The 23,599-nt window shown below is 46.4% G+C and overlaps 1 protein-coding gene across 1 annotated transcript in view; it reads left to right on the forward strand.

The window, feature by feature from the left end:
• LOC107106507 (glioma pathogenesis-related protein 1-like) overlaps positions 1-14,502 on the forward strand; it is a 30,468-nt gene extending 15,966 nt beyond the window's left edge. Inside the window, exons 4-6 of the mRNA XM_015406670.1 lie at positions 12,433-12,515; positions 13,775-13,801; positions 13,895-14,502. Of these exons, the coding sequence (XP_015262156.1) occupies positions 12,433-12,515; positions 13,775-13,801; positions 13,895-14,124 (340 nt within the window). The 3' untranslated portion in view covers positions 14,125-14,502. The remainder of the gene's footprint in view (positions 1-12,432; positions 12,516-13,774; positions 13,802-13,894) is intronic.
• Positions 14,503-23,599: the final 9,097 nt, after the last annotated feature.

Here is a 23,599-nt window from a genome sequence, read left to right on the forward strand (position 1 = left end):
TACCCCGCCATACCAAAGCCCAAGCCTCTGCTTAGGCCTTCACCAAGTGGTCCAGTGCCACCAGCACCCCTCACCTCAAATCAGCAAGAAATATATCATTGCCCTTGTTAGAGAGGTACACCCCATCCCCCCTATACAGGTCCATTAACTCGACTCATATATCAGGGTGCAACAAGAAGAAGCCCAAGCCACCTTCCATGGCATTTTTGAGCTGCTGATTGGCATTTCGTCTCGCCCGGTCCAAGCATCTAGGATCCCCTAGGCTACGCCACACCTCGTGTGGTAACATTGCCAACAAGACCAGCTGCACCCCAGGCCACCGGTTCGCAATGTCTGCCAAATCAGCCTTGGCCTGAATGACTAGGGCTTTACCTTTGACAAGACCCAGGTCATTACCACCAAGGTGTATCACTAGCACGTGAGGAGGAGGACCACGCCTCTCCTCAAACAATAACGGCATAAGCCCAGGCCAGTGCATGCCTCTTTGGCCAAGCCACTCAACCTCAGCTTGCTCACTGCAGCCCAACTGGGAACCAGTGTACGTCCTCTTGGCCCGGTGAGCAGCCCAAAACACCATGCTGTGGCCACAAATAAGCACTCGGCTCTTCCCATGGCAACCAGCAGCACCTAAAACAAGAACTAGGTTAACCACACAGAACAACAAGGAAGCATCCAGGTATAACAATAAATTATCCTCCCCATTATACTAAACTGAAGGAAGGAAAACTTAGACTTTGCAGGTCCGGACATACGTCTTATAGCGTGCTGACCTCCACCTGCCAAGTTTCTGAATGTCAGCTCCCAGATACCCCATAGCCGCAGCAGTGGAAGCTGCCCTGATTCTAAAAGAATGAGTGCCAAATTGAAAATTACCAAGCCCCAAAGCCTTCAAAGCTCTCTTGGCAATCGCCCAAAATTTAAATTTTGTTAAGGGAGATCCATCCCTATGCAAAATTAGACAACCTTCACTCCCACCCTTCAGGTCCAAGTAGGAATGGAGTGCAGTGATAGGACAAAGGTCCAGATCTGAACAAGGACCCACTGACACCACCACACCCTTCTGTAATTGGTCCGTCTTGGAACACCTAACTGTAATGTGCATGTTATCCCCGCTACTCTGAACATCCCAAAGGCAAAGTGCATATCCTGGCCTGTCTTGGCGTGCGTGGGCCACCCGTTCACTAATTCTTAAGGCCCAAAAGAATGCAACTAGGGCAGCCGCATGAAACAAGGCAGCCTCATATGCATCCACACATAAGGAAGCCCATTGGGCTCTCAAAGTCTTCAGAACAGTGGGGGGAAATGGTTCCCTCATATCCTGAGGCATCCCATTCTCCTGGGCCCAGCCTTCCAACATCTTTCTGACTCAGAAATTACCAGTGTCATCCTTAAAAACCTCGGCCTTGCTTGCAAAGGCAAGGGCTGATAGTTTGCCCTGAATGGAACGGACAGACAAACCCTTACCTTTCAATGACACGCAGAATTGAATCAGATGTGACGCTGGGATGGACCAGAGCTGTTGAAGGCTCTCCGGCTACCTAAATGCCACAAACTGCTGGCCTCCTCTCATATAAGCTCGGCGTGTGCTGGGGCAAGAGCTAAGGCCATTGCCCTGTCAGCCTCAGCCCTCCAATTTGCCACAGGTCCACAGGCATTCTTACTGGGAAAAGATCAGCGTCTGGAGCCAACTGACGGAACCTCTCCATCTGTTTTCGAGACAGAGCATCAGCAACTCCGTTACTGGCCCCGGCACATGCCAGGCCTTAAACAATATATTACTCTGTAAGCATTGGAGGGTAAAAGCCCTGACCAGTGCCATCACTCTTGGAGACTTCGATGTTAATGAGTTGATAACTTGTACTGTCGCCAAGTTATCACACCAAAAATGAACGATCTGGCTAGCAAGGTCATCAGCCCAGATGTACTCTGCTACCACTATGAGGAAAAACTCAAGAAACGTCAGGTCACGCATCCATCCAGCCTGGATCCACTCAGGCGGCCAATCTTCGGCACACCAATGTCCCCTAAAATAGACACCGAAGCCCGAAGAACCTGATGCATCAGAGGTGACCTGCAGTTCAGCTTCCAGTCGGAGATCATTTCTCCAAAAGGATACCCCATTATATGAAGCCAGGAAGTCTTGCCAAACTAATAAGTCCTCCCTAATCCCCTGGGTAACCCGCATCCTATGATGAGGGCGTTTTAGTCCTATTGTGGAATTGCACAGCCTTTGCAGGATTTATCAGGAGGCAAGCATGAAACCTGCTGCACAGTGTCCAACTCAATGCTGAGAAAGGTTAAGACCACACTAGGCCCTTCCATTTTCTCACCAGCTAAAGGAAAAACAGGTTGCTTACCTGTAACTGATGATCTTCGAGTGGTCATCTGTGCAGCCACACACCATGGGTTTCACGCCTACGCTGAGCCCTGGCCGGGAAGCCTAAAAAAGCTTAACATGCAACCGGAGTCCGCCTCAGTCTCGCGCAGCCCTCCCTCACTACGCATGCTCGGTGACTGAAGCAGACTCCACCTCCACCCAGTTACCTTCCCTACCGCCGACAATCCGACCTGTAGATGTCAGCAGCGGGGATGGCCCGGGTGGGTGTGTGTGGCTGCACAGATGACCACTCGAAGATCATCAGTTACAGGTAAGCAACCTGTTTATCTTCTTCGTGGTCTCTGTGCAGGCCACACACCATGGGTGACTTGCAAGCTGAACATCACTAGGATGGCGGGTGCTGGCATCTGTAACCCCACCAGTAGATAGCTCAGGTTACGAAGAACTACAGCATACAATGCAAGTAACATTTCGTAGTTTATTATGAACCTGTGCAAGCAACAAGGGAAAAAGAAAATCAATTAACCAAACAGGAATTTAATAAATATCGTTCCCCTGTTACATTTCCCTTTCACAAAACAGTAAACACTTAATCATGACTATGAGCTCAAGGAGCAGTTCTAACATCTGACAAAAACTCCTAGGGAGAAACATTTTGGAAATAACCTATTAGCAAAAAATGGATTTGAGAACTGCCTGACCAAAATGGGAATCCCTTCTAGCCCTAACATCCATAGCATAGTGTGTTGCGAACGTAGATGGGGAAGACCACGTAGCGGCCGCACAGATATCCTGCAATGGAACGCCTGCCAAGAAGGCCGCGGAGGTTGCCACCGCCCTGACTGAGTGGGCTTTTGGCACACCTGGTAGTGGCATATCTGCCAGTTGGTAGCATAGGGTAATAGCAGAGGAGACCCATTTTGAGAGTCTCTGACTAGAAACTGCTTGGCCTCGCTTTGGTTTGGAGTAACATACAAACAATTTACTATCCTTCCTAAATTCCTTAGTCCTAGACAGATAGAAAGCTAGGGCCCTCCGCACATCCAGCGAGTGCAGCGCCCTCTGGCCGTCATCTCTCGGTCTGGGAAAGAATACTGGCAGGGTGATATTCTGAAATAAGTGGAAAGGTGACACCACTTTCGGCAGGAAAGAAGGATCAGGCCTCAATACCACCCGGTCAGTATGGAAAACCGTGTACGGAGGGTCAACCCTCAAAGCACAGAGCTCACTCGTCCTCCTTGCCGAAGTTAGAGCCACTAGCAGCACTGTCTTCCACGTGACCAAGTGTATAGGAGCTGTCGCTAATGACTCAAACGGTCGCCCCATCAGTTTTGAGAGGACCAAGGACAGGCTCCACGATGGTATATATGGTCTCTTTGGTGGGTGGGTATTCAACAGACCTCTAAGGAATACCCTGGTCATCGGATGAGAGAAAACAGATCTCCCATCTACTAGGTCATGGGAAGCTGCTATCGCAGCCAAATGCACCCGTATCGAAGAGTAACTAAGCCCCTTCCTATACAATCGAACAAGATTTCTATAGGTGCTTGACAAGGGTCAGAGTTCTGCTCTGTTGCAAAGGCAACGAAACGTGACCACTTTTGTCTGTAGGACCTACGCGTAGAGGGTTTCCTTGCATTCAGCATGATCCCCGCCACTGTTGGCGATGATGTCACGCCTGAATTCTCCATGCTGTCAGTTTGAAAAAGGCGGGGTCGTGGTGTAGGATCTGCCTTCTGAGACAACATATCCAGACTGACAGGTATACGTCTGTACCTGCCCTTCGACAGTTCCAGCAGAACAGGGAACCACGGCTGCCTTGGCCACCATGGTGCGATGAGGATGAGTGACGTGTGATCGACCCTGACCTTCTGCAGTACTCGGGAGATGAGTGGTATCGGAGGGAACATATAGAACAGGTGTCCTGTCCACTGGTGCAGAAAGGCGTTCCCCAGCAGAGTACTCGATGGACGGGCCTTTGAATAGAACAACGGGAATTTTGCGTTCTCTATTGCCGCGAAGGCATCCAGCATCGGCCACCCGAATTGGCAAAAAATGCCCTCCATGCATTCCCATTTCAGGGACCACTCGTGCTGGTTTGTGGCCCTTCTGCTCAGATCGTCTGCTTTGGTGTTGTCTGTTCCCGGTACATGTACTGCCGTTAGTTGAATGCTGTACTTCAGACACCATTTCCACAGCTCCATCGCCAACTTGCAGAGCGCTACTGAAGCCGTTCCTCCTTGCTTCAATATGTAATACATTGTAGTTGTATTGTCTGTCGCAACCTGTACCCTTTTTCCCTTCAGAATTGGTGCAAAGGAAAACAGTGCATGTTTCACTGCCAGCAGTTCTAGGTAGTTGATGTGGCATTCCTTGAGTTTCTTGGGCCATTGGCCCTGAACCGTCAGTTTCCCACAGTGCGCTCCCCATCCCCATAGGGAGGCATCCGTGTAGATTGTCAACTCTGCAGGTGTTTTCAGGAAGGGCACGCCCTGTAGCAAATTGACCATGCAGGTCCACCACCTTAGAGATTGTACAACTTGTGGTGGAAGAACAAGTCTTAGGGAAGCGTGCACCAATACTGGGTTGTAGTTGCGGAGGAACCATAGCTGCAGGCTCCTCATTTTGAGCTTTGCCATTGGCACGACGCAAATTGCTGCAGCCATTAGTCCCAGCAATCTCTGCACCACCTTCGCCCTCTGTATCGGGCAAGCAACACAATCTGCTGCCACTGCCTGTAGCGTAACCGCTCTGCCATTGGGGAGGTAAGCTGTTGATGTCCCCGTATGGATATCTGCCCCAATGAACTCGATTCTCTGCGTTGGTGTTAGGATCGACTTTTGGTAATTTACACAGAGGCCCAGGCGGCTTAAGAGGTTCAATGCCTCCCTGATGTCCTGCTGCAGCTTCTCTGGTGACGATGCTACGAAGAGCCAGTCGTCGATATACGGAAAAATCAGCAATCCCTTCACCCTTAGGTGAGCCACCACCACCGCCATGCACTTGGTGAAGACTCGTGGCGCGGTGGACAGGCCAAAAGGGAGTGCTCTGTATTGATAATGGCGGCCACCCACTTGAAATCGGAGGTATTGACGATGTTGCGGGCGTATTGTAAGATGAAAGTAAGCATCCTTTAAGTCTATTGACGCCATCCACGCACCTGGAGGGATCAAAGGCAAGATGGTCTGGAGCGTGACCATTCGAAATTTCCTTCTCCCGATGTGCCTGTTCAACCCTCTGAGATCCAATATGGGGCGTCTTTTTCCGTCCCTTTTTGGCACTAGGAAGTATCTTGAATAGTACCCCAGACGCTGTCGGGTTAGTGGTACTGGCTCTATCGCTCCCTTTGCCAACAGGCTCTCTATTTCCTCCCATAGAGGTTGAGATGGCGGAGTAGTCACTATATGGGGTGTCGCGGGGCATGAATCGAACTCTATCGCGTATCCCACCCTGATTATTGTCAATACCCAATGATCGGTGGTGATGTTTTCCCACTCGCTGAGGTTGGGTAGCAGGCGGGTTCCAGTCCTCATGGTGCCGGTGTAGACAGCGTGGCCGGCTGGGTCGCATACACCGTCAAAAAGACTGCTTTTGTTGCTGTTGTGGAGCTCTTTTCACCTGGGCAGCTTTAGACCTGGGATTGTACTGTTGCCTCGATGTGAACTGGCGGCGTTTCCAGGTATCCGATGGGTTTGGTGATCGCGGGCGGCGCGCAAACTGTGGCCTCCACGTTCTTTGCTTCTGCGTCCGTTGCACGTACTGCCCCTGTACTCCCAGACTTCTCGCCCGTTTGCGGCTCTCATCAACATCCTTGAGGACGTCATCAGTAGTCTTATGAAATAATCCGCAACCATCAAAAGGGAGGTCTTCGATCCTCTGCTTGATATCTGTCTGGAGCGAAGTTGACCTGAGCCAGGCATGTCTCCGAAGAGCCACCGCTGTGGCCATAGTACGCGAGAAACAAGACACAGTGTGCCTAACTGTCGCGACCTGCTGTTTCGCAGCTCTCTTCGCTTCTTGTATAGCGACCGACACATCCCTTTTTACATCTGCTGGCAAGTAATCCAGCTGCCCTTCTACCTTGTTTGACAAGTTGAAGATGTACGCCGACAGGTAGGAGATGTAAGTTTGCATCTTTGAAGCGACCGTAGTAGCAGCGTAAATTTTCCGAGCCATAGAATCAATTTTCCTCCCCTCCCTGTCAGGTGGGGCCAGGTACCGCGACTGCTTCATCCTTGATGAAGAGTGCACCACAGAAGAGTTTGGCTCAGGCTGAGACTGCAGACCGACATCATTTTCTCCCTGCACCCTATACATACTCTCATATCGCCTTGGAACCTGCGGTACCGACGCTGGCCTGCTCCAGGCTTCCTGCAGGGTAGTTTGATGTACTGGCAGTGTAGGCAAAACAAGGGGAGCCGGTCTATCTGCCTTGAACATGTCATGCACTATATCTGTGACCTGCTCCGAGCTAGTGTCTGTCTGAACACCCAGTGCCCTTGCCAAGTTCTGCATGAGGTCTGTGAAACCTTTAGCTGCATCTTGAGCAGGGATGACGGGCTGTGGCTCGGGGTCGTCTGCCAACGGGTCCTCAGTCTCCTCGCGACCCTGGGAATCAGTAGCGTCTGAGTCCTCTCCCGACTCCCTTGGGGAAGAGAACCGTCGCGTGTCTTGTAGCACAAACTCCTCCCTGTCATCGGGATACTGCGACTCCCTATACGACTGAGGCGGTCTTGATAGGGGGGAGCGTCCCCTACTGCCAGATGGTCCCTGCCGTTCAGACAGAACGTACTGCTTCGACCTATGCGCCCCCGCCCATCGGGAGTGCCTTTCAGTATGCTGTTCTCGGCGTCCCTGTTCTGTGCGGGAAGGAGAACGGGACCGTGCTCGAGCATTGCGAGGGCGCTGACCGGCATGATAATGCGAACAGTGGGAGGGGCCCGGCACCGACAGAGCAGGACTCCAACGCCCCCTCCCATCCAGAGAAAGCCCTGAGTACTCGCTAGGTGGGCTGTAGTCGAATCCATGGGAGTGGTATTGCGAGTGCACACTGTAAGAGCGGTCTGGCGTTTGACTTCCCTGTGTGGACCCATCATCTGCCAGGATTTGAAGCGGCGGCACCGACTGTACCGATGGAGATCGTGCCTGTGCTGCATACACCCGGGCTTGGCTGGATCCCGGCAACAGCGTTTGTGTATCTACTCGCACGACTGAGGGAGAGTCAGAGGATAGGCCAGTCACCAGTATCGGTTGTACTTTTGGCTTTGACTGGTGATGCTTGTCCACGGGCTGCGAGATCTCCTTATGTCCTGTGCTAACCACTGACCCACAGTGCTTAGTCTTTGAGGTGCTTTTGCTCGCCCCAGCCCCTCTCTTGGGCTGTTTGTCTACTCTAGCCTTCTTCTGCGTAGCTGTGCCCGGAGACCGTTGCGCCGATTCTCCCCGCTCAATGTGTGGGGGAGGCGGCGATTGGCGAGCTCCAGCAGGTCTCTTGAGCTGTTTGTCTGCTTTCGCTTTCTTATGCGAAGACGCACCCGGAGACCGTTGCACCGAATCTCCCCGCTCACTGTGTGGGGGAGGCGGCGACTGGCGAGATCCAGCGGGCTCTGCCATAACAGGAGCTAGGGATTGCTCTAAGAGAAAAACCTTGAGGCGAGCTGCCCTGTTTTTCCTAGCTTGACTGGTGAACCCCTTACAGTACACACAGGTGCCAGTCTTGTGCTTCTCCCCCAGGCAGCGCAAGCAACGGTCGTGCCCGTCGGTTGAGGGGATCTTCGCTGCACAAATCAGGCACTGTTTAAAAAATAGAGTTGGTCCCATAGGCAGCCCCCCTGAGCTACGGGACTATGTGTGAGAAAGAACTGATTGCTTTTCACTAGTATTACTTATGTCGGTTCAAGTTATTTCAATCCTGAGGCGGCTTCCCGGACGACGAAGAATAACGTCTGGTCAGGAGGCGGTTAATAATGAACTGGGTGGAGGTGGAGTCTGCTTCAGTCACCGAGCATGCGTAGTGAGGGAGGGCTGCGCGAGACTGAGGCGGACTCCGCAAGGGGTAGGTTGCATGTTAAGCTTTTTTAGGCTTCCCGGCCAGGGCTCAGCGTAGGCGTGAAACCCATGGTGTGTGGCCTGCACAGAGACCACGAAGAAGATCACCAAGTTCCCTAGCCAACTGCCTGAAATTGGACAACAACTGCGCACAAACCCCCGATCCAGCAGGTCCAGTAAATAGAAAACCATCCAAATAATGGGCAGTACTGAAGAAACCCATGCATGCACACAAAACCCATTCCCAAAAGGAACGGAACCATTCAAATGCAGTGCAGGACACTGAGCATCCCATAGAGAGGGCCCTGTCCATGTAAAACTGCTCATCAAAGGAGAAACCCAGAAGAACAAAGTCATCTGGATGTACTGGAAGAAGGCGAAAAGCCAATTTGATATCACATTTAGCCAATTCTGCCCCTCGTCCACAACCATAGACCATACGGATCGCTTCATCAAAAGAAGTTTACCTGACCAAGCAAAGCTCACTAGGTATCGCATCATTCACCGAGCCACGCTGAGGGTAAGACAAATGGTGTATCAGGTGATACTCTCCCAGCGCTTTCTTGGACACTACACCTAAGGGTGATACCTGCAGGTTGGGAACCGGAGGTGAAGGAAAGGGGCCCAATACCCTACCTTCTAAGCACTCCTTTTCAATCTTGGCTCTAACCACCTGCTCCATGCCCCCAAACTAAGGACAAATTGGGAGCTAAAAAGGGACGCCGTTCACCCTTATAGGGAATGTGAAAACCAAACTTAAACCCATCTAACAAGTATTCCCTATCAGCAAACTTAGGATATAGGCACAACCAGCGCTCTAATACCGGAATTTTAACTGGACTGGGTCCCTTTACCAGGTAAGGTCTGATCCCCTCCCCCTTCTGGATGCCTGCCACCCCTGCCATCCTTAGCGGCAGGTCTGGCTTTGGCCTTGGGGCAGGATGGAAAGGAATGAGGGCTGGAACAGAGAGGACATTCATGGTGAAAAGTTCATGTTTTCCAGCTACAATACCCCTGCAAGGAAAACTCCCAACAGAAAGGGCGTTTTTGAAACGCCTGCCCACCCTGAGAACGTGGAGCTCCCACATTATTATTATTAGCATGCCACTGTCAGAGTGTTCCCCCAAGACGGGCTTGGCCAGGGACATCATCTGCATCCACAAGTGTGAATGGATTTGATCCCAATGAAGTGCCGGGTACATAGCCACCCTCATCTGAAAAGCCTTGTCATACTCCATCCATGCTGACCCAGCAAAGTCAGAATAACCCTTATAGATCATATCCATGTACTGGAGCAGAGATGAGGTCCTCCAAGGCACAACCACCCGCAACTACAAGCTGAGCCGCCGTTTGGCCTTCTGCTAAATGTAGCTGCCCTCCCCCAAACCATCCGAAACAGCCACTGCCGGGCATAGGGCTGCCAAGTAGGGGCGGGGAAACCCCCCGCTTTGGAGGCCTGATTTCCACCGCGGCGAAATCGGGCCCCGGGGGGGACTCCGCCCCCGAAGCTGTGTCACCGGAGCGTGGCCCAGATTGTCGGGGGGGGGGAACCATATGGTTTGAGCAATCAATAAATGGAAAGATTATTATTATTTCTTACCTGAATTTGGCAACCCAGCACCCAATCCCCTGCTGGTGGCCTGGGGGAGGGGGACCTGGCAACCATATTTGAGGCAGTCCTGAGACATGAACATGGCTCCAGCAAGGACAGAGTAACCATGAGTGCGAGTTCTGCTGCATTTACATCTGGCTGTACCACACCAGAGTTTGTTCAACTTTAGTAGGGAAGCAATGGGTAGGAGGCCAAACTACTATGAGGGCATCAAAACAGTCTGTCTCTTGTTAAGGGAATTCTGAAGGGCTGGGTGGAGTTCCATTATCCATGTGAAGGATACTGCTTTGACTGCAGTGACCAAACCTATTAGTGCCGCTCAACCCCATAGCTAGCAACATTTTGCTCAGGAGGCCAATGTTTTTCTCAGGGGGCCATGGGAGGGAAGAGGTGCATGCGGTGAGTGGTTCACTGTCCCCCCCCCCCATTGTGCGTGGCCTCTTCCTTACTCGGGCGGGACAGGAATGGCCTGGTGCCTCCAGCCAGCGCCCTCCCCATTGTTGCTCCCATTCCCCCCTCCCACCGGGATAAGCACTTGGCACCCCCCCCCCGCAGCCTCGGCTAGCCTTTCTCATGGGGGTGGCATGGCTACTGCTCCAAGCCACCAGGGATGCCCTGCCTCCCTCCCACTTTGCCCCGCCCACAGTGGGCACAAATCGACTCGCTGTCTGGGTCGAAGTCCATGGCCCACCGCTCACCTGCACAGCTGCAGCACCGCCCAGTGAGAAGCGCCAGACCAGGCCCCATCCCACCCAGCTCAGCCCAGCGGAGGCTGACCTAGGGCCAAACTCTGCTGACAACCTGCTCGCCTGGGCTGGGGCTGGCTTCACCTTGAGCATGGCCATCTAGAGCGGGGGGGGGAGAAGAAGTGATCGATCGAGTGAGGGAGGTGGAGATGAGGATTGGGGGAGGAGCCCGCAAAAAACACATAGGGGGGCAGGCCTCATGGGCCCCGCGGTGGCTACGGGCCTGGTGCAGCTCAAGAGACCTCTTAGAACAGGCTTCCCATTCCATTCAGCATCCTAAATACAGATATTTAAATATAATTGTTGCTTTAAACTCCATTTCTCAATACCGTGAGCAGAATCCAAAACCAAAATCCATACCCCCCTTTATTTCTTTTTAACAGTTCAATCAGGTGAAGCCTTCTGTAGAACTCAAAAGCATAGTTCATCTTGATTGTGCAAGCTTTTGAGTTCTCCAGAACTGTTCATCAGATTGAATGATTAAAAAGAAACAAGGGTGATTAAAAAGAAATGCATCTTTCAGACAATGCTATTTATTCCTCTCTGTTTACATGGTTTATGCAATGCTTACTAGACTTTGGTTAGTATACCATGTGGCTAGCTGTGCCCCCCCTTTTTGTTTGTTTAGTATCTGACCTAATGAAGAGCTCAGCAGAACTCAAAAGCTTGCACAATCTGTTGTGTTGGTTCAGTCTGTCTTAACAAAAGGTATTGCACAGATTTTCATTTTGAATTTTGCTACGGATTGTACCCATTGTGCTTGTGACTTGTGGTCAAGTCACATCTGACTTATAGCGACCCCATAGGGTTTCCAATGCAAGAGATGTTCAGAGGCAGTTTGCCATTGCCTGCCTCTGCATCATGACCTTGGAATTCCTTGGTGGTCTCCCATCCAAATATGAACATAGGCCAACCTTGCTTACCTTCCAAGATCTGATGAGATTGGGTTAGCCTGGGCCATACAGGTCAGCGTTAGTAAGTGTTAGTCACTCACTAAATAAACATGTATGGAAGAACTACTGAAATCATCTTCATGCAAATATGTTACTTCTTCTTTACTAATTCATTTCAGCAGTCTTCCCCTGATTTGGTGTGACTCAAGCTAAACAATGATCTAACCAATGACATAGCCTCACATTTGCTAAAATATAAACAAGGCTATCCCTATTTAATAGTCTTTTTAAATTATTCCTTCTTTAAAAGAATTTCTCCTTACATATGTTAATATAGGAATGGTTAAGTAATGGAGCCTGAAACTGCAGAAAGTAAATCCGTGAGAGTTCCAAAAACAACCCAACAACACCTGCTTGAAAGATAATGTGTCCCTTTCTGCTTTTAAAAATGCATCACATGTAATTGGGGTATGGGAATTTCTTCAAAATATCCCCATGTATTATGCTAGCCAACGCTCCCTCTAAGCTGTGGAGTCTTCTGAGTAAAAATTCTACTTCATGAGCTACTGGCATTAAAGTTGTGAGCAAGCAATTTGGCTACTGCATAATCTATGTATTGTGGAGATCATCCTTCCTGAGCTAAGACAAAAATGTGTGAGCTGGAGGCTAAAAACCTGTGAGCTAGCTCACACACTAACTCAGCTTGGAGGGAACACTGATGCTAGCTGTAACTATTTCACAATGAATATAATAGTGTTTCTTCTCCAAGATCATAATTACCTCTTACCATTGCAGTGGCAATTATCCAGTGAAACCTTACAAAACCGGAAGCCCATGCAGTGACTGTAACAGAGAAAAGTGTACAGAGAATCTCTGTGGTAAGGATACTATCAGAAGTGGGAATGAAAGAAGTGGGAATGAAAGTTATGCTAGTGGTAAGGTGTTGGTGGTCTGTGATTGTGTCTCCCGACATCTCCAGTTTTCTCAAAGAGCAGCGGCTAAGGATCCATTTTGGATCTGGGCTGTGGCACTGAGGTATGAGGTTAACCCTTCAACCTACATCACTTTTCTGAGAGGAATTGGCACTGCCCCCCTTTAAAACCTCAGCAGCGGGTAAAAACAGGCTGTTTTGGTTGTAACTTTTCCTTGCTGGTCTTAAAACAGCTCAGGGAATAATTCTTGTGTGTGGGAAGAGTTAAACCAGTGCTCCAGCTTTCTGGGGACAATGGTCTTCCCTCCTGCATCTTATCTAGTTAAACCTTTACAGTTACACAAAAATGCCTGCTGCTTATTTTATTTATTACCAGATTCCTGTGCAACTGTACATATCCTTTAAAATGAATAGGATTTACTTCCAGCAACTCGCCAGCAACTATCTTCAACTTGCAATCTTGCAAGCTGCAGCAGCGAGTCCAGCTAAAGTGTAACAGGGAAGTTAGGCTGCTCCAATTTCTTCTTTGATAAATTTGTTTCAGCTTCCATTTCATTTTAGTTGGGGTGCTGACTTTACAGCCAAAAAGGCATATAGGCATGAAGGGGAAGCAATGGGCAGTTATGTCTCTTGAGTTCAATTATGACACCAGCTCTAGGCAACAGGTACTTGTTACACTCATGCAAATCTATTGTTAGCTTGGAAAAAGAACAACAATTTCCCAGAGACAAAATACATTGTGGTTTGAATGCTGGAAAAATGTACTATATCTAAAACAGCATGTAGTTTTCGTAGTACAAGTGAACTACTGTGCTTTAGTTGTGCTAAGATATTTAACCATTTCTAGAAAAGCTATATACATCACATTTTCACGCCTCCTCTTTACAACATAGCAAGTGGTGCCCAGCTAATTACTGGTTCAGTTTTGTAAGCTGTTTATTGGATGAGTGTCATTTTAGGGGCCAAAAGAAAGTGATAAACATAATACCTAAACCAAGCACTCAACTACATAGGCAATGGTCTGCACTAGATCATTTAACAAGTCTTGAGAGATTCCCCACCCCCACAAAATTGCTATTAAAAACAGAAATGGCTTTGGGGTGCTTAATAAACTAGGCCACTATCCAGATTATGCAGCAGAGATTGCTGATGCAGAAAGCGCTACATTTGCTCCAATATTTACTTTGCCTTCTTTTTACTCTCTAGAGAATCCAGAGCGTGATCAATTACTGAGTACGTATCGTTTAGTATTATTGGACTGCCTTTATTATTGCTTAGATTTGCTGTACTCTTTTTCTAAGGCTGACAGTTGTGTGTGGTTTTTAGGTTACTCCAACTGGTCACCAGATTGGGACGTACACCCTACCAGATTCAAGCCACCACAGAAGCCACCATATACTGCTCCTTCACCCCCCAATGCTCCTATTCCATCCCGCTCTGCATGTGACTCATATTGTATTACTGTGCTTGCACTAAGATTGTTGTTTATATTGTTGACTTTTGGTTCTGTGGCCATGTTATCCAAGAAATATCCCCAAATGTTTGTATATGAATAATCTCTCTAACTTGTATGTGACCTCCAATGCATTTTTCAAATCTTTTCAGGCTTTATGCTTTAAAAACGAGTTCCTAGTCCTTGTTGGTGCAGTATTGGCCTGAGTCACCATGCCATGCCTCTTCCTGTATGTTGTTCTTCAGCGGTATAAACAACAGCCTATGCTACTAGTTCTACTGCCTTTTTGTCTTGCAATACAGGATGCTGCTGTAAGTTTTTGTAAAAATATCAGCTGGCTGTAACATAGTGCCCAAAATACTAGGAATCATTTCATTGATCCCCTAAGAGTCATCATAAGAATTAAAGCAAGCAAATAACCAGCGTAAGAGCCTGCTGAAGATGAATGTGTAACCCACTAAGGTCCTAATATCTGCAGGGAGAGTGGTTAGGTTCAGTCGGTTTTGACAGCGGAACTCCCACCTATGGTTATTAAGAATGTGTAACTGCTGCAACTACACATATACTTAAAGAGAGGCAATACAACCAATGCACGTTAACATTTAAAATAAACTCTTTATATAAACAAATCATGGAGGTTTTCATATAAATCCTCATTCATTCCTGGTTGGTTTCTATTATTTCATAGCAATGAATCTTCAGGATATTACTGGTTACAGATATCTTCAGCATCCACAAGGATGCACAGAATAGAAAAAAATACTAAGCACATAGATAATGCATATATTGTAGGTCCATATATTGTAAGCTCACAGATACTGGAACAGCATATGAGGTTTCCAGGCTGTACTTGGGAGGCTGCAGCTCTTCTCAGTTGAATCCAGGATTTACCTGCAATAATTCAAGGCAGGCCTTAACACAGCAAAATCTATACAGGCCTCTCCCCACCCTTCTGATGATGTTGCCTCTTCCTGGGCCAAGCTGAACTGCTTGGTTGCATTAACAAACAGAATGCTAAGGAAGATGTATTGCAACAGTTTTAAAAGGATCAATAACTATAAAATTACATATTTTCATAATGATATGAAATTACTATTAAGAATCTTAATAGTCCCAAACCAACATTTAATAACTTCCCAAGAAGAAAGGATCTCTAATAATTACATTGGTTAACAGCATTTACCTACAATTCAAGGCAGGCCTTTACACAGTGAAATCTATACAGGCCTCTCCACACCCTTCTGATGATGTTGCCTCTTCCTGGGCCAGGCTGAACTGCCGGCTGCTGGGATTACCCAGCCTCCTTTAGGGAAGGCTATAAGCATTGAGCATGCTCCATTAACTAAGTATAGGAGGGGGGAAAGGGAGTTAATTGCCACACCACCTATTGGCAAAAGCAGGTGTGCCTGATCCCTGTATGCTGTTAAGAGCTACAAAACTGCATGAGTTAGAAATGCATCAGTACAATAGGGCTGGCAACTCCCTCCTGGGAAATACCTGGAACCGTGGCACGTTGATGGTTAGCTGAGAAGCAGAATTTTTGCTCACAAGACTCCACAGCTTAGAGGGAACAATTGAGGTTGCCGAATTGTAGAAATGATTCCACAGAGACCTGTGTGCTGCATTTTCTGGCCCACATTGTGTGACCTTGGACACCAGGTATTGTGTAACATAAGGTATGTGAGACTTTATTTCCACATTTGTGTCTTTCTATTACATACTCCTAATATGTATTTAACCTGCTTCCAGCCTATGCTTTCATTACACATCACATCTTTCGAGAGTTCATTGTATTGCTTTCACAACGGGCTTTACTGCTAGTTGTCACATAAAACAAACCCTGAATTCTTCTTTTCCACTTGTTGCATAATCATCCTTAAGTTCTAATAGCTACTGTGTAGGGAAGAGATAAAACTACCACAGAGGACATACCAATTTCCTGGACTGACTCATTGCTTAATTTTGTGAGTGCTTAATTTGAATCAATTGTCATTAATATGGAAGACGAAAACCACAACTAAAAATAAGATTCCTTTATTCGCTGCCTATGGCTTGTTACTAGTTCACTTCACAAGTGGTAGGTTGCTACCATTCACCCTTTTGTGTAGTAGAGCAAACAACAAACATCCAGTTCCATTTATTAACACTAACTGTAGGGCAGGTAACTTAGCTATTGGAATAATAAATAACAATATTTAACTATGCTGTTTCTTGTTGGAAGTTCCAGATGTGATGTCCCCTGTCTCAGACCTACAGACTGAGTGGCAAGAGAGGCTAGATAGGCACACTGACCTTTCTTCCTGTCTTTACTCTTCTGCTACCATCCCCTTTGAAATGCAGATTGTGTTCTCAGGGACCATTTCCCTTTCCTCCTTCTCTCTCACTCTGATGAAGACAAGCTCTCTTCCTGCACACACCAAAAGAGAGACATGCGGTCCTCTCTTGGCACCACGAGGCAGATAGGCCTCTCACCCTAACCCTGAGTCATGGCGTTTCAGGGTTGGGGGTCCCACTTAGGGTTGCCAAGTGTACATACCATTTGTAGCGGGGGATCCTTGCCGGGCTCCGGGAGCTTGCGAGGGACGCGCGCGCGCCAGCAGCACATCACAGGAATATTTTATTAGCAGGGTGATCCCACCTGCATCACCACATTTTGTGTAGTGGAACAACCAACAACAAACACCCAGTTCCATTTGGCTGAAGGCCTCTTTATTAACAGAAACTGTAGGGCAGGTAACTTGGCTATTGGAATAAGGAATTACAGTACTTAACAAGCTGTTTCTAGAGCACTAGGCCAGTGTTGTCCTGGCCTGGTTCTGCAGATTCTTAGTAGGCCCTGCACTCCTGCAGACTGCTAGCAGAGAGACTGAGAAGCACTGAGTCCCTCCTACTCTCCTGCTTGCTCTGAATAGGGTTGCCAGGTCCTTTGTCACTCTGGCAGGGGGATTTGGAGGGCATTCTGGGATATCCCTGATGTGATGACATCCCCAAGAAGTGACGTCAACATGCTGGTGATCCTCTAGTTTGAGGGCAAAACTCTATGGTTCATAGGCAAATTTACCATAGAGTTTTGCCCTCAAATCAGAGCGTCCCCTGCTGCATCCCCAATGTGATGACATCATGTCCGGGTGACGGCATCATGTCAGGGATGTCACACCAAGATGTCCCTGTTTGGGGGTGGGGTTCCCCTTGCCAGCCAGCTGGCTGGCGGTGGGCTGAAGCCCCCAAAAGCTGGGGAAACCCCACCCCAACCATGGGGACTGGCAAGCTTAGCTCTGAGGCCTACTGGGATAGCCTCTTAAAGAAGCAGTACACCCCACACCTGATCTTGCTGGTTTGTAAGGCTGATAAGGGTAGGTTCAGTTTTCAGACCTGGCTAATTCATCCAGGTTTGCTGGTCACCTCAATTAAATACCTGTTAGGAAAAAAAACCTTGATGCAATGAAATATATTGCATGTGAATGCGTGTTCTTATGCTACAGTCCTTCAAATAACATGTTCAAAAACTGGACCTACCCTGATTGCAGTATACATTCTCTCTTGAGTCAGGCACTCATATATCATATTGATTTTTTTTTTTTGTAATTTAAGTGAGCAGCAGGCTGAGTCTGTTTGCCTCTCTACAACTGGTGGCATTCATCACTTCAGAGGCTGGCTGGCAGCCACTGCTGAAATAAAACATTTGGCTGCCACCTGCTTCTTAGACTGTGACCAAATAGTAAATAGGGAGCTGTATATATACATTTATATATTTTTTAAAAAAATTATTGACTCTGCTTACTGACTAGACTTGCAGTTCTTCTAAACCAATTTACGTAACTTTCTTCAGAGTACATGTGTTTACAACTGAGATACAACTCATTACAAAACTGGAAAATCTATGAGGGGATTTTAAGAATTACAGTGCATGCCCCTTGCTGTCCCACAGGTAATAAAGGACACACACAAAGTGTATGAAGAACTGCTAGAAAAATACACAAAGAAGTAGAAGAAAAAGAACCAATAATGGACAAGGGGGACCCAATAGATGTTGTTTACCTTGACTTACAGAAAGGTTTTGATAAAGTTCCTCAGCAAAGGCTCCTAAGTAAGCTCAATAGCCACGGGATAAAAGGACAAGTCCTTTTGTGGATCAAAAACTGGCTAATTAATAGGAAACAGAGTGTGAGCATAAATGGGAAATTTTCTCAGTGGAGGGTGGTAAGCAGTGGGGTACCGCAGGGATCAGTACTTGGTCCAATGCTTTTTAACTTGTTTATTAATGATTTGGAGTTGTGAGTAAGCAGTGAAGTGGCTAAATTTGCAGATGACATGAAGTTGTTCAGGGTGGTGAGAACCAGGGAGGATTGTGAGGCACTCCAAAGGGATCTGTTGAGGATGGGCGAGTGGGCGTCAACGTGACAAATGGGGTTCAATGTGGCCAAGTGCGAGGTGATGCACATTGGAGCCAAAAATCCTAACTATAAATAAACGTTGATGGGGTCCAAACTGGCAGAGACTGACCAAGAGAGATCTTGGAGTTGTAGTAGGTAACTCAATGAAAATGTCGAGACAGTATGCAACTGCAATAAAAAAGGTCAACGCTATGCTGGGGATTATTAGGAAAGGAATTGAAAACAAATCAGCCAGTATCATAATGCCCTATAAAAATTGATGGTGCGACCTCATTCAGAGTACTGTGTACAGTTCTGGTCACCACACTTCAAAAAAGATATAGCACTGGAAAAAGTGCAGAAAAGGGCAACTCGAATGATAAAAGGGTCGGAACACTTTCCCTATAAAAAAGGTTAAAGCGCTTGGGGCTCTTTAGCTTGGAGAAACTATGGCTGAGGTTTATAACATGATCGAAGTTTATAAGATTATGCATGGGATAGAGCAGGTCGAGAAAGAAGTACTTTTCTCCCTTTCTCACAATACAAGATCTCATGGGCACTCAATGAAATTGCTGAGCAGTCAGGTTAGAACAGATAAAAGGAAGCACTTCTTCACCCAAAGAGTGATTAACACATGGAATTCACTGCCACATGAGGTGGTGACGGCTACAAGCATGGACAGCTTCAAGAGGGAATTGGATAAACATATGGAACAGAGGTCCATCAGTGGCTATTAGCCACAAGGTATAGATAGGAAGTCAGTCTGTGGCAAGGAATACACTGTATTCTTGGTGCCGGGGGGGGGGCAACAGTGGGAGGGCTTCTAGTGTCCTGGCCCCACTACTGGCCCTCCTGATGGCACCTGATATTTTTGGACACTGTGTGACAGTGTTGGACTGGATGGGCCATTGGCCTGATCCAACATTGGCTTCTCTTATGTTCTTATGTTCACTCAGAGGCAAATTAACTACGGGTTAGTCTTCTCCTTCATTTCCTTTTTAAAAAATTAAATTTTAATGTAGAATTTTAAAAACATACAATAAAAGTACAGAAAAGCAGCCGATTCGTTTCCTGTTGTTTATTTATTTAGTCAAATGTTGCAGACCAAGGAAAGTAAGATAGAAAGCAACAGCCAGATACTATACTATTTGTACAGCAGAGAGCTCCTTAAGCCTACCAGGAAAAATATTTTGGCTTTCAAGTCTGTGCAGTGGAGAGGGGGAGGGAGAGAGAGACTCAAGAATGGCAGGATTCCATCTGGCTTTTTGGTGGCCTGGTATTCCTAGTTGTCTCCACTGGCTGCTGCTGCTATGCCTCAAATGCTTTGCCAGATACTGGAAATGGAGAGTTTATTGAGGAATGTGTCAGTGTGCACAATAATTTTCAGTCCAGTGTAGAGCCACTGGCCAGCAACATGAAGTAGATGGTAAGGGAATATTCACTTTCTGTTCATTTCTCCAGAAAATGTATTATTGCATTTGTTGATGCTTCCTGCAGGTTTATAACTGTCTAGAGACTTTTTGAAGGACTCCAACCATCAGTGAGATATTAATACCTAGGCCCACTGTTCCCTCTAAGCTGAGTTATTGTGAGCTAGCTCACAGTTTTTTAGCCTCCAGCTCACGCATTTTTGTCTCAGCTCAGGAAGGAGGGCTCCGGAGCACACTAATTTCTGCAGTAGCCAAATTGCTCACTCACAACTTTAATGCCAGGAGCTCACAAAGCAGGATTTTTGCTCACAAGACTCCGCAGCTTAGAGGGAACATTGCCTAGGCCCCTTGGAAATTATTGGTATGGGAATAAGTATAAGTAGCTCCATTATGTGCCATTTCTTAATGACACACTTACGGCCATATCTGCACATACCAAGACCTTTCTGTGCAAGGGTTCTGTGGGGAGGGAAATTTGGATACACTGATTCATACCCATGCTGACCACATGCAAAGTCTATATTGTTAAAAACTCCTACTGATGCTAGGGGCTGAACTGTGAGCATGAAAAACTCCCATGTGGATATTTCTTGCTCCTGATGTAAATGAACTGAAAATAGAAACAGGAACATAATTTTATTATTAACATAACAAAATTACTGAACATAATTTTATTGTGTTCCTGGCTTGTTTTTAATAGGTATGTTTTAATAGTTTTGTGTTATGGTTTCTGTTTGTGAGCTGCCTCCAGCAGATCACTGGAGAGGTAGCATATAAATTTTCTAACTAAATAAAATAAACAAATGTTAGGGCCTAGTAAAAATCACAAAAGAGTGAGCTTGTTTTTGAATTTCACATAACTTCTCCTCAGGGTGTTTTTTGTACAGGAAAACAAAAACACCACAGAACCTAGAAGACAAAGTTGTTCTGTTTTATGTTTTCAGTAAAACCGTTATTTTTTAAAGTCACAAAATTTCAGTGTTAATCTGACAGCCACGAAATTGAATTGACTCTGAGCCAGTTACTCTCCCTCAGACACAAAACGGACCTTGAGCCTATTCCTATCATCTAATAGAAGAGCACCCCTTCTAAGGTGCACTAACTTCTGCGGTTCAAGTATTATATAGACAGGGAAATCAGAAGGCAAAAGGCAACATCTTTTTAGCTCCCCCCACATACATTTTCAATATGATTCTATACAACAGGGTTATTAAAAGATTGATGACAATGGATGGGAGCACTTTGAGTATTCTAAAGCACAATGGAAATGGCTCCACCTGAATCTCAGCATATTTTTCTTTTGAAACATCGGAAGAGTTAAGATTTTTATTACCAGATGGCAGAATATCACTGAGCCAAAATATTGCCTTTTAAAATGTTTCACTGGGGAATAATTTTCAGACAGGATTAGAAACCCACACTAATATTTTGGGTCCTCATTCCAGAACAGTAATTCTTCCTGCAGGAAAAGGAGCTCTGCAGACTTTGGGCTTTTCCGCATTGTCATTTTTGTCACTAATGTGTCCCTATTGCTTTGTGTTCCCCCCGCCCCTTTTCCACATGTGTTTTGCTCCCTCTGGGACTACTAGAGAGAGCAAAACACATTGGGGGGGGGGAACCTGAAGCAATAGGAACACACAAGTTATGAAAATCAGAATGCAGAAGAGCCCTTTCTCTGGATCTCAGAAGGGAATCATGGCACTGCTAACCAGAGCAAGACTCTCGAAAGCTCTCAGTCGCCAGCTGATTTACAGTTCCACAAGTTGTCTGTGACCGATTCCAATTACGAATGCAGGCATTTTTTAAGGTCCTCAAACTTCAGATCTTTATTTGTATTCCAAGAAACAGAAATCTAGCAGGGCTTCCTTCTGAGTAAACATGCATAGTTTTATCTGCACTGCCTTATTCTAGAAAACAACCCAGTCAGGCTACCACCTTGGATATAGACCATGAGCCTTCTTTGTTTTTCTTCAGAATATAACAGAGATAAAGAACTGTAGTTAAAAAGTTTTGTAGTACATTAAACAAAACTTACTTACTGCCTATCTATCCAAAATGACTGTCTAGGCAAGTAGGTTTGAACACTTTAGTGAAACTAAACGTCAGTGCGCACTATTTGAAAAATGTAGTAAGTTTGAGGACTCCAAGCACGGAGCCCTGTTCAGTCCTATGCTGGGCAGGTGGCCATTCTCATTCCTTCTTAGCTAAACAGAACGTTCCAGTGGGGTAGCCATTGTAGTAAAAAAAACCCCAAACCAACAGAAGTCTAGAGGCATCTTAAAGATGAACATTTATTCCAGCTTCACGAGCTGGAACTCATTTATCTGAAGAAGTGAGCTCCATCTCACAAAAGCGCACTTTGGAATAAATGTTGTTCATCTTGAACATGCCACTGGACTTTTGTTTTAAATAGAATATTGTCAACTGGTCACGATTTTGATCCATATCCATAACACATTAAAATGAGACATGGAGATATTTTAGCTCAATCTCACTTCATGTCAGTAGAGGGTAGAATAAGTATTATGGTCACGTTAAAGTAGCTGTGGCCAACTTTCTAAAATAAGGTTCTGGAAAGAGCACAGCAAACAACTAATTATATCTATGACACACCAGCAGATGGCGGACTTCACATACTGTTCACACAAGACAAGAAATCATGTTTAAACCTCCTTTTGTTTGATACTAGCGGACAACAGGAGGAGATTGGATTTATACCCTGCCCTTCACCACTCAAAGGTGTCTCAGAGCGGCTTACAAACTCCTTTCCCTTCCCCTCCCCACAACAGACACCCTGTGAGGTAGGTGGGGCTGAGAGAGCTTTGACAGAAACTGCTCTTTTTCAAGAACAGCTGTGCCAGAACTATGGCTTGCCCAAGGTCATTCAGCCAGGTGCAAGTGGAGGAGTGGGGAATCAAACCTGGTTCTCTCAGATTAGAGTCTGTGCACTTAACCACTACACCAAACTGGCTCTCAGTTTAGTCTTCATAGTCTTCACCTGCTCTAGCAAAGAATCCTCCTTAATAGATGTTTAGTTAGGTTTTAAACTCACCATCATATACAGATTGATAGATTATTAGAGGAAGATGGTCTAACAGTTACTTGCTGGCTTTTAAAAAGACAAGCATGGGTTGATTCATGGTGCATGAATGGTATAGACTAATCCATTACCAGCACACAACTGGTTTTAAGAGGCAAAGCCATCAGAGTTAATACGCATGCACATATAGTTCGTTCATACTCAGTTTTAAACATATAATCTCAACAGAGGCTATCAATATCAGTGGAAGGACAATGTATCTGGGTGGGAAAACAACAGCTATGAACCCTGGTAGAATTAATAACATCATCTACCGGTAATCTCACACAGAGAATAAAGCTACATGGATGCTTCCACAACTTGCCCATACAGATGTTTCTAAAATGTTTTAGTTAGTCTTCTCAGAAGGGCTATATTACTTTTCTCCAAGTCTTAATAAAATTATATGAACACAGCAAAAATATTTAGATACTAATTCCCTTAGCAAGTCTGGGAGAGCTGAGACCAAGGATGGGACGCTTCTTACACATACAGGGATTGTGTGAAAAGATGGTTCCCAAGAATCTAATTCTAGAGTTACATAGATGCTAAGAACAAAGTCTGAGTCCAGTGGCACCTTTAAGACCAACAATGTTTTATTCATGGTATAAGCTTTCATGTGCAAGCACACTTCCTCAGATACTGAGTGTGCTGGCACATGAAAGCTTATACCATGTATAAAACTTTGTTGGTCTT

This window comes from Gekko japonicus, unplaced genomic scaffold (genome assembly GCF_001447785.1).
Source record: "Gekko japonicus isolate JY-2015 unplaced genomic scaffold, Gekko_japonicus_V1.1 scaffold188, whole genome shotgun sequence".
Taxonomy (NCBI): Eukaryota; Metazoa; Chordata; class Lepidosauria; order Squamata; family Gekkonidae; genus Gekko; species Gekko japonicus.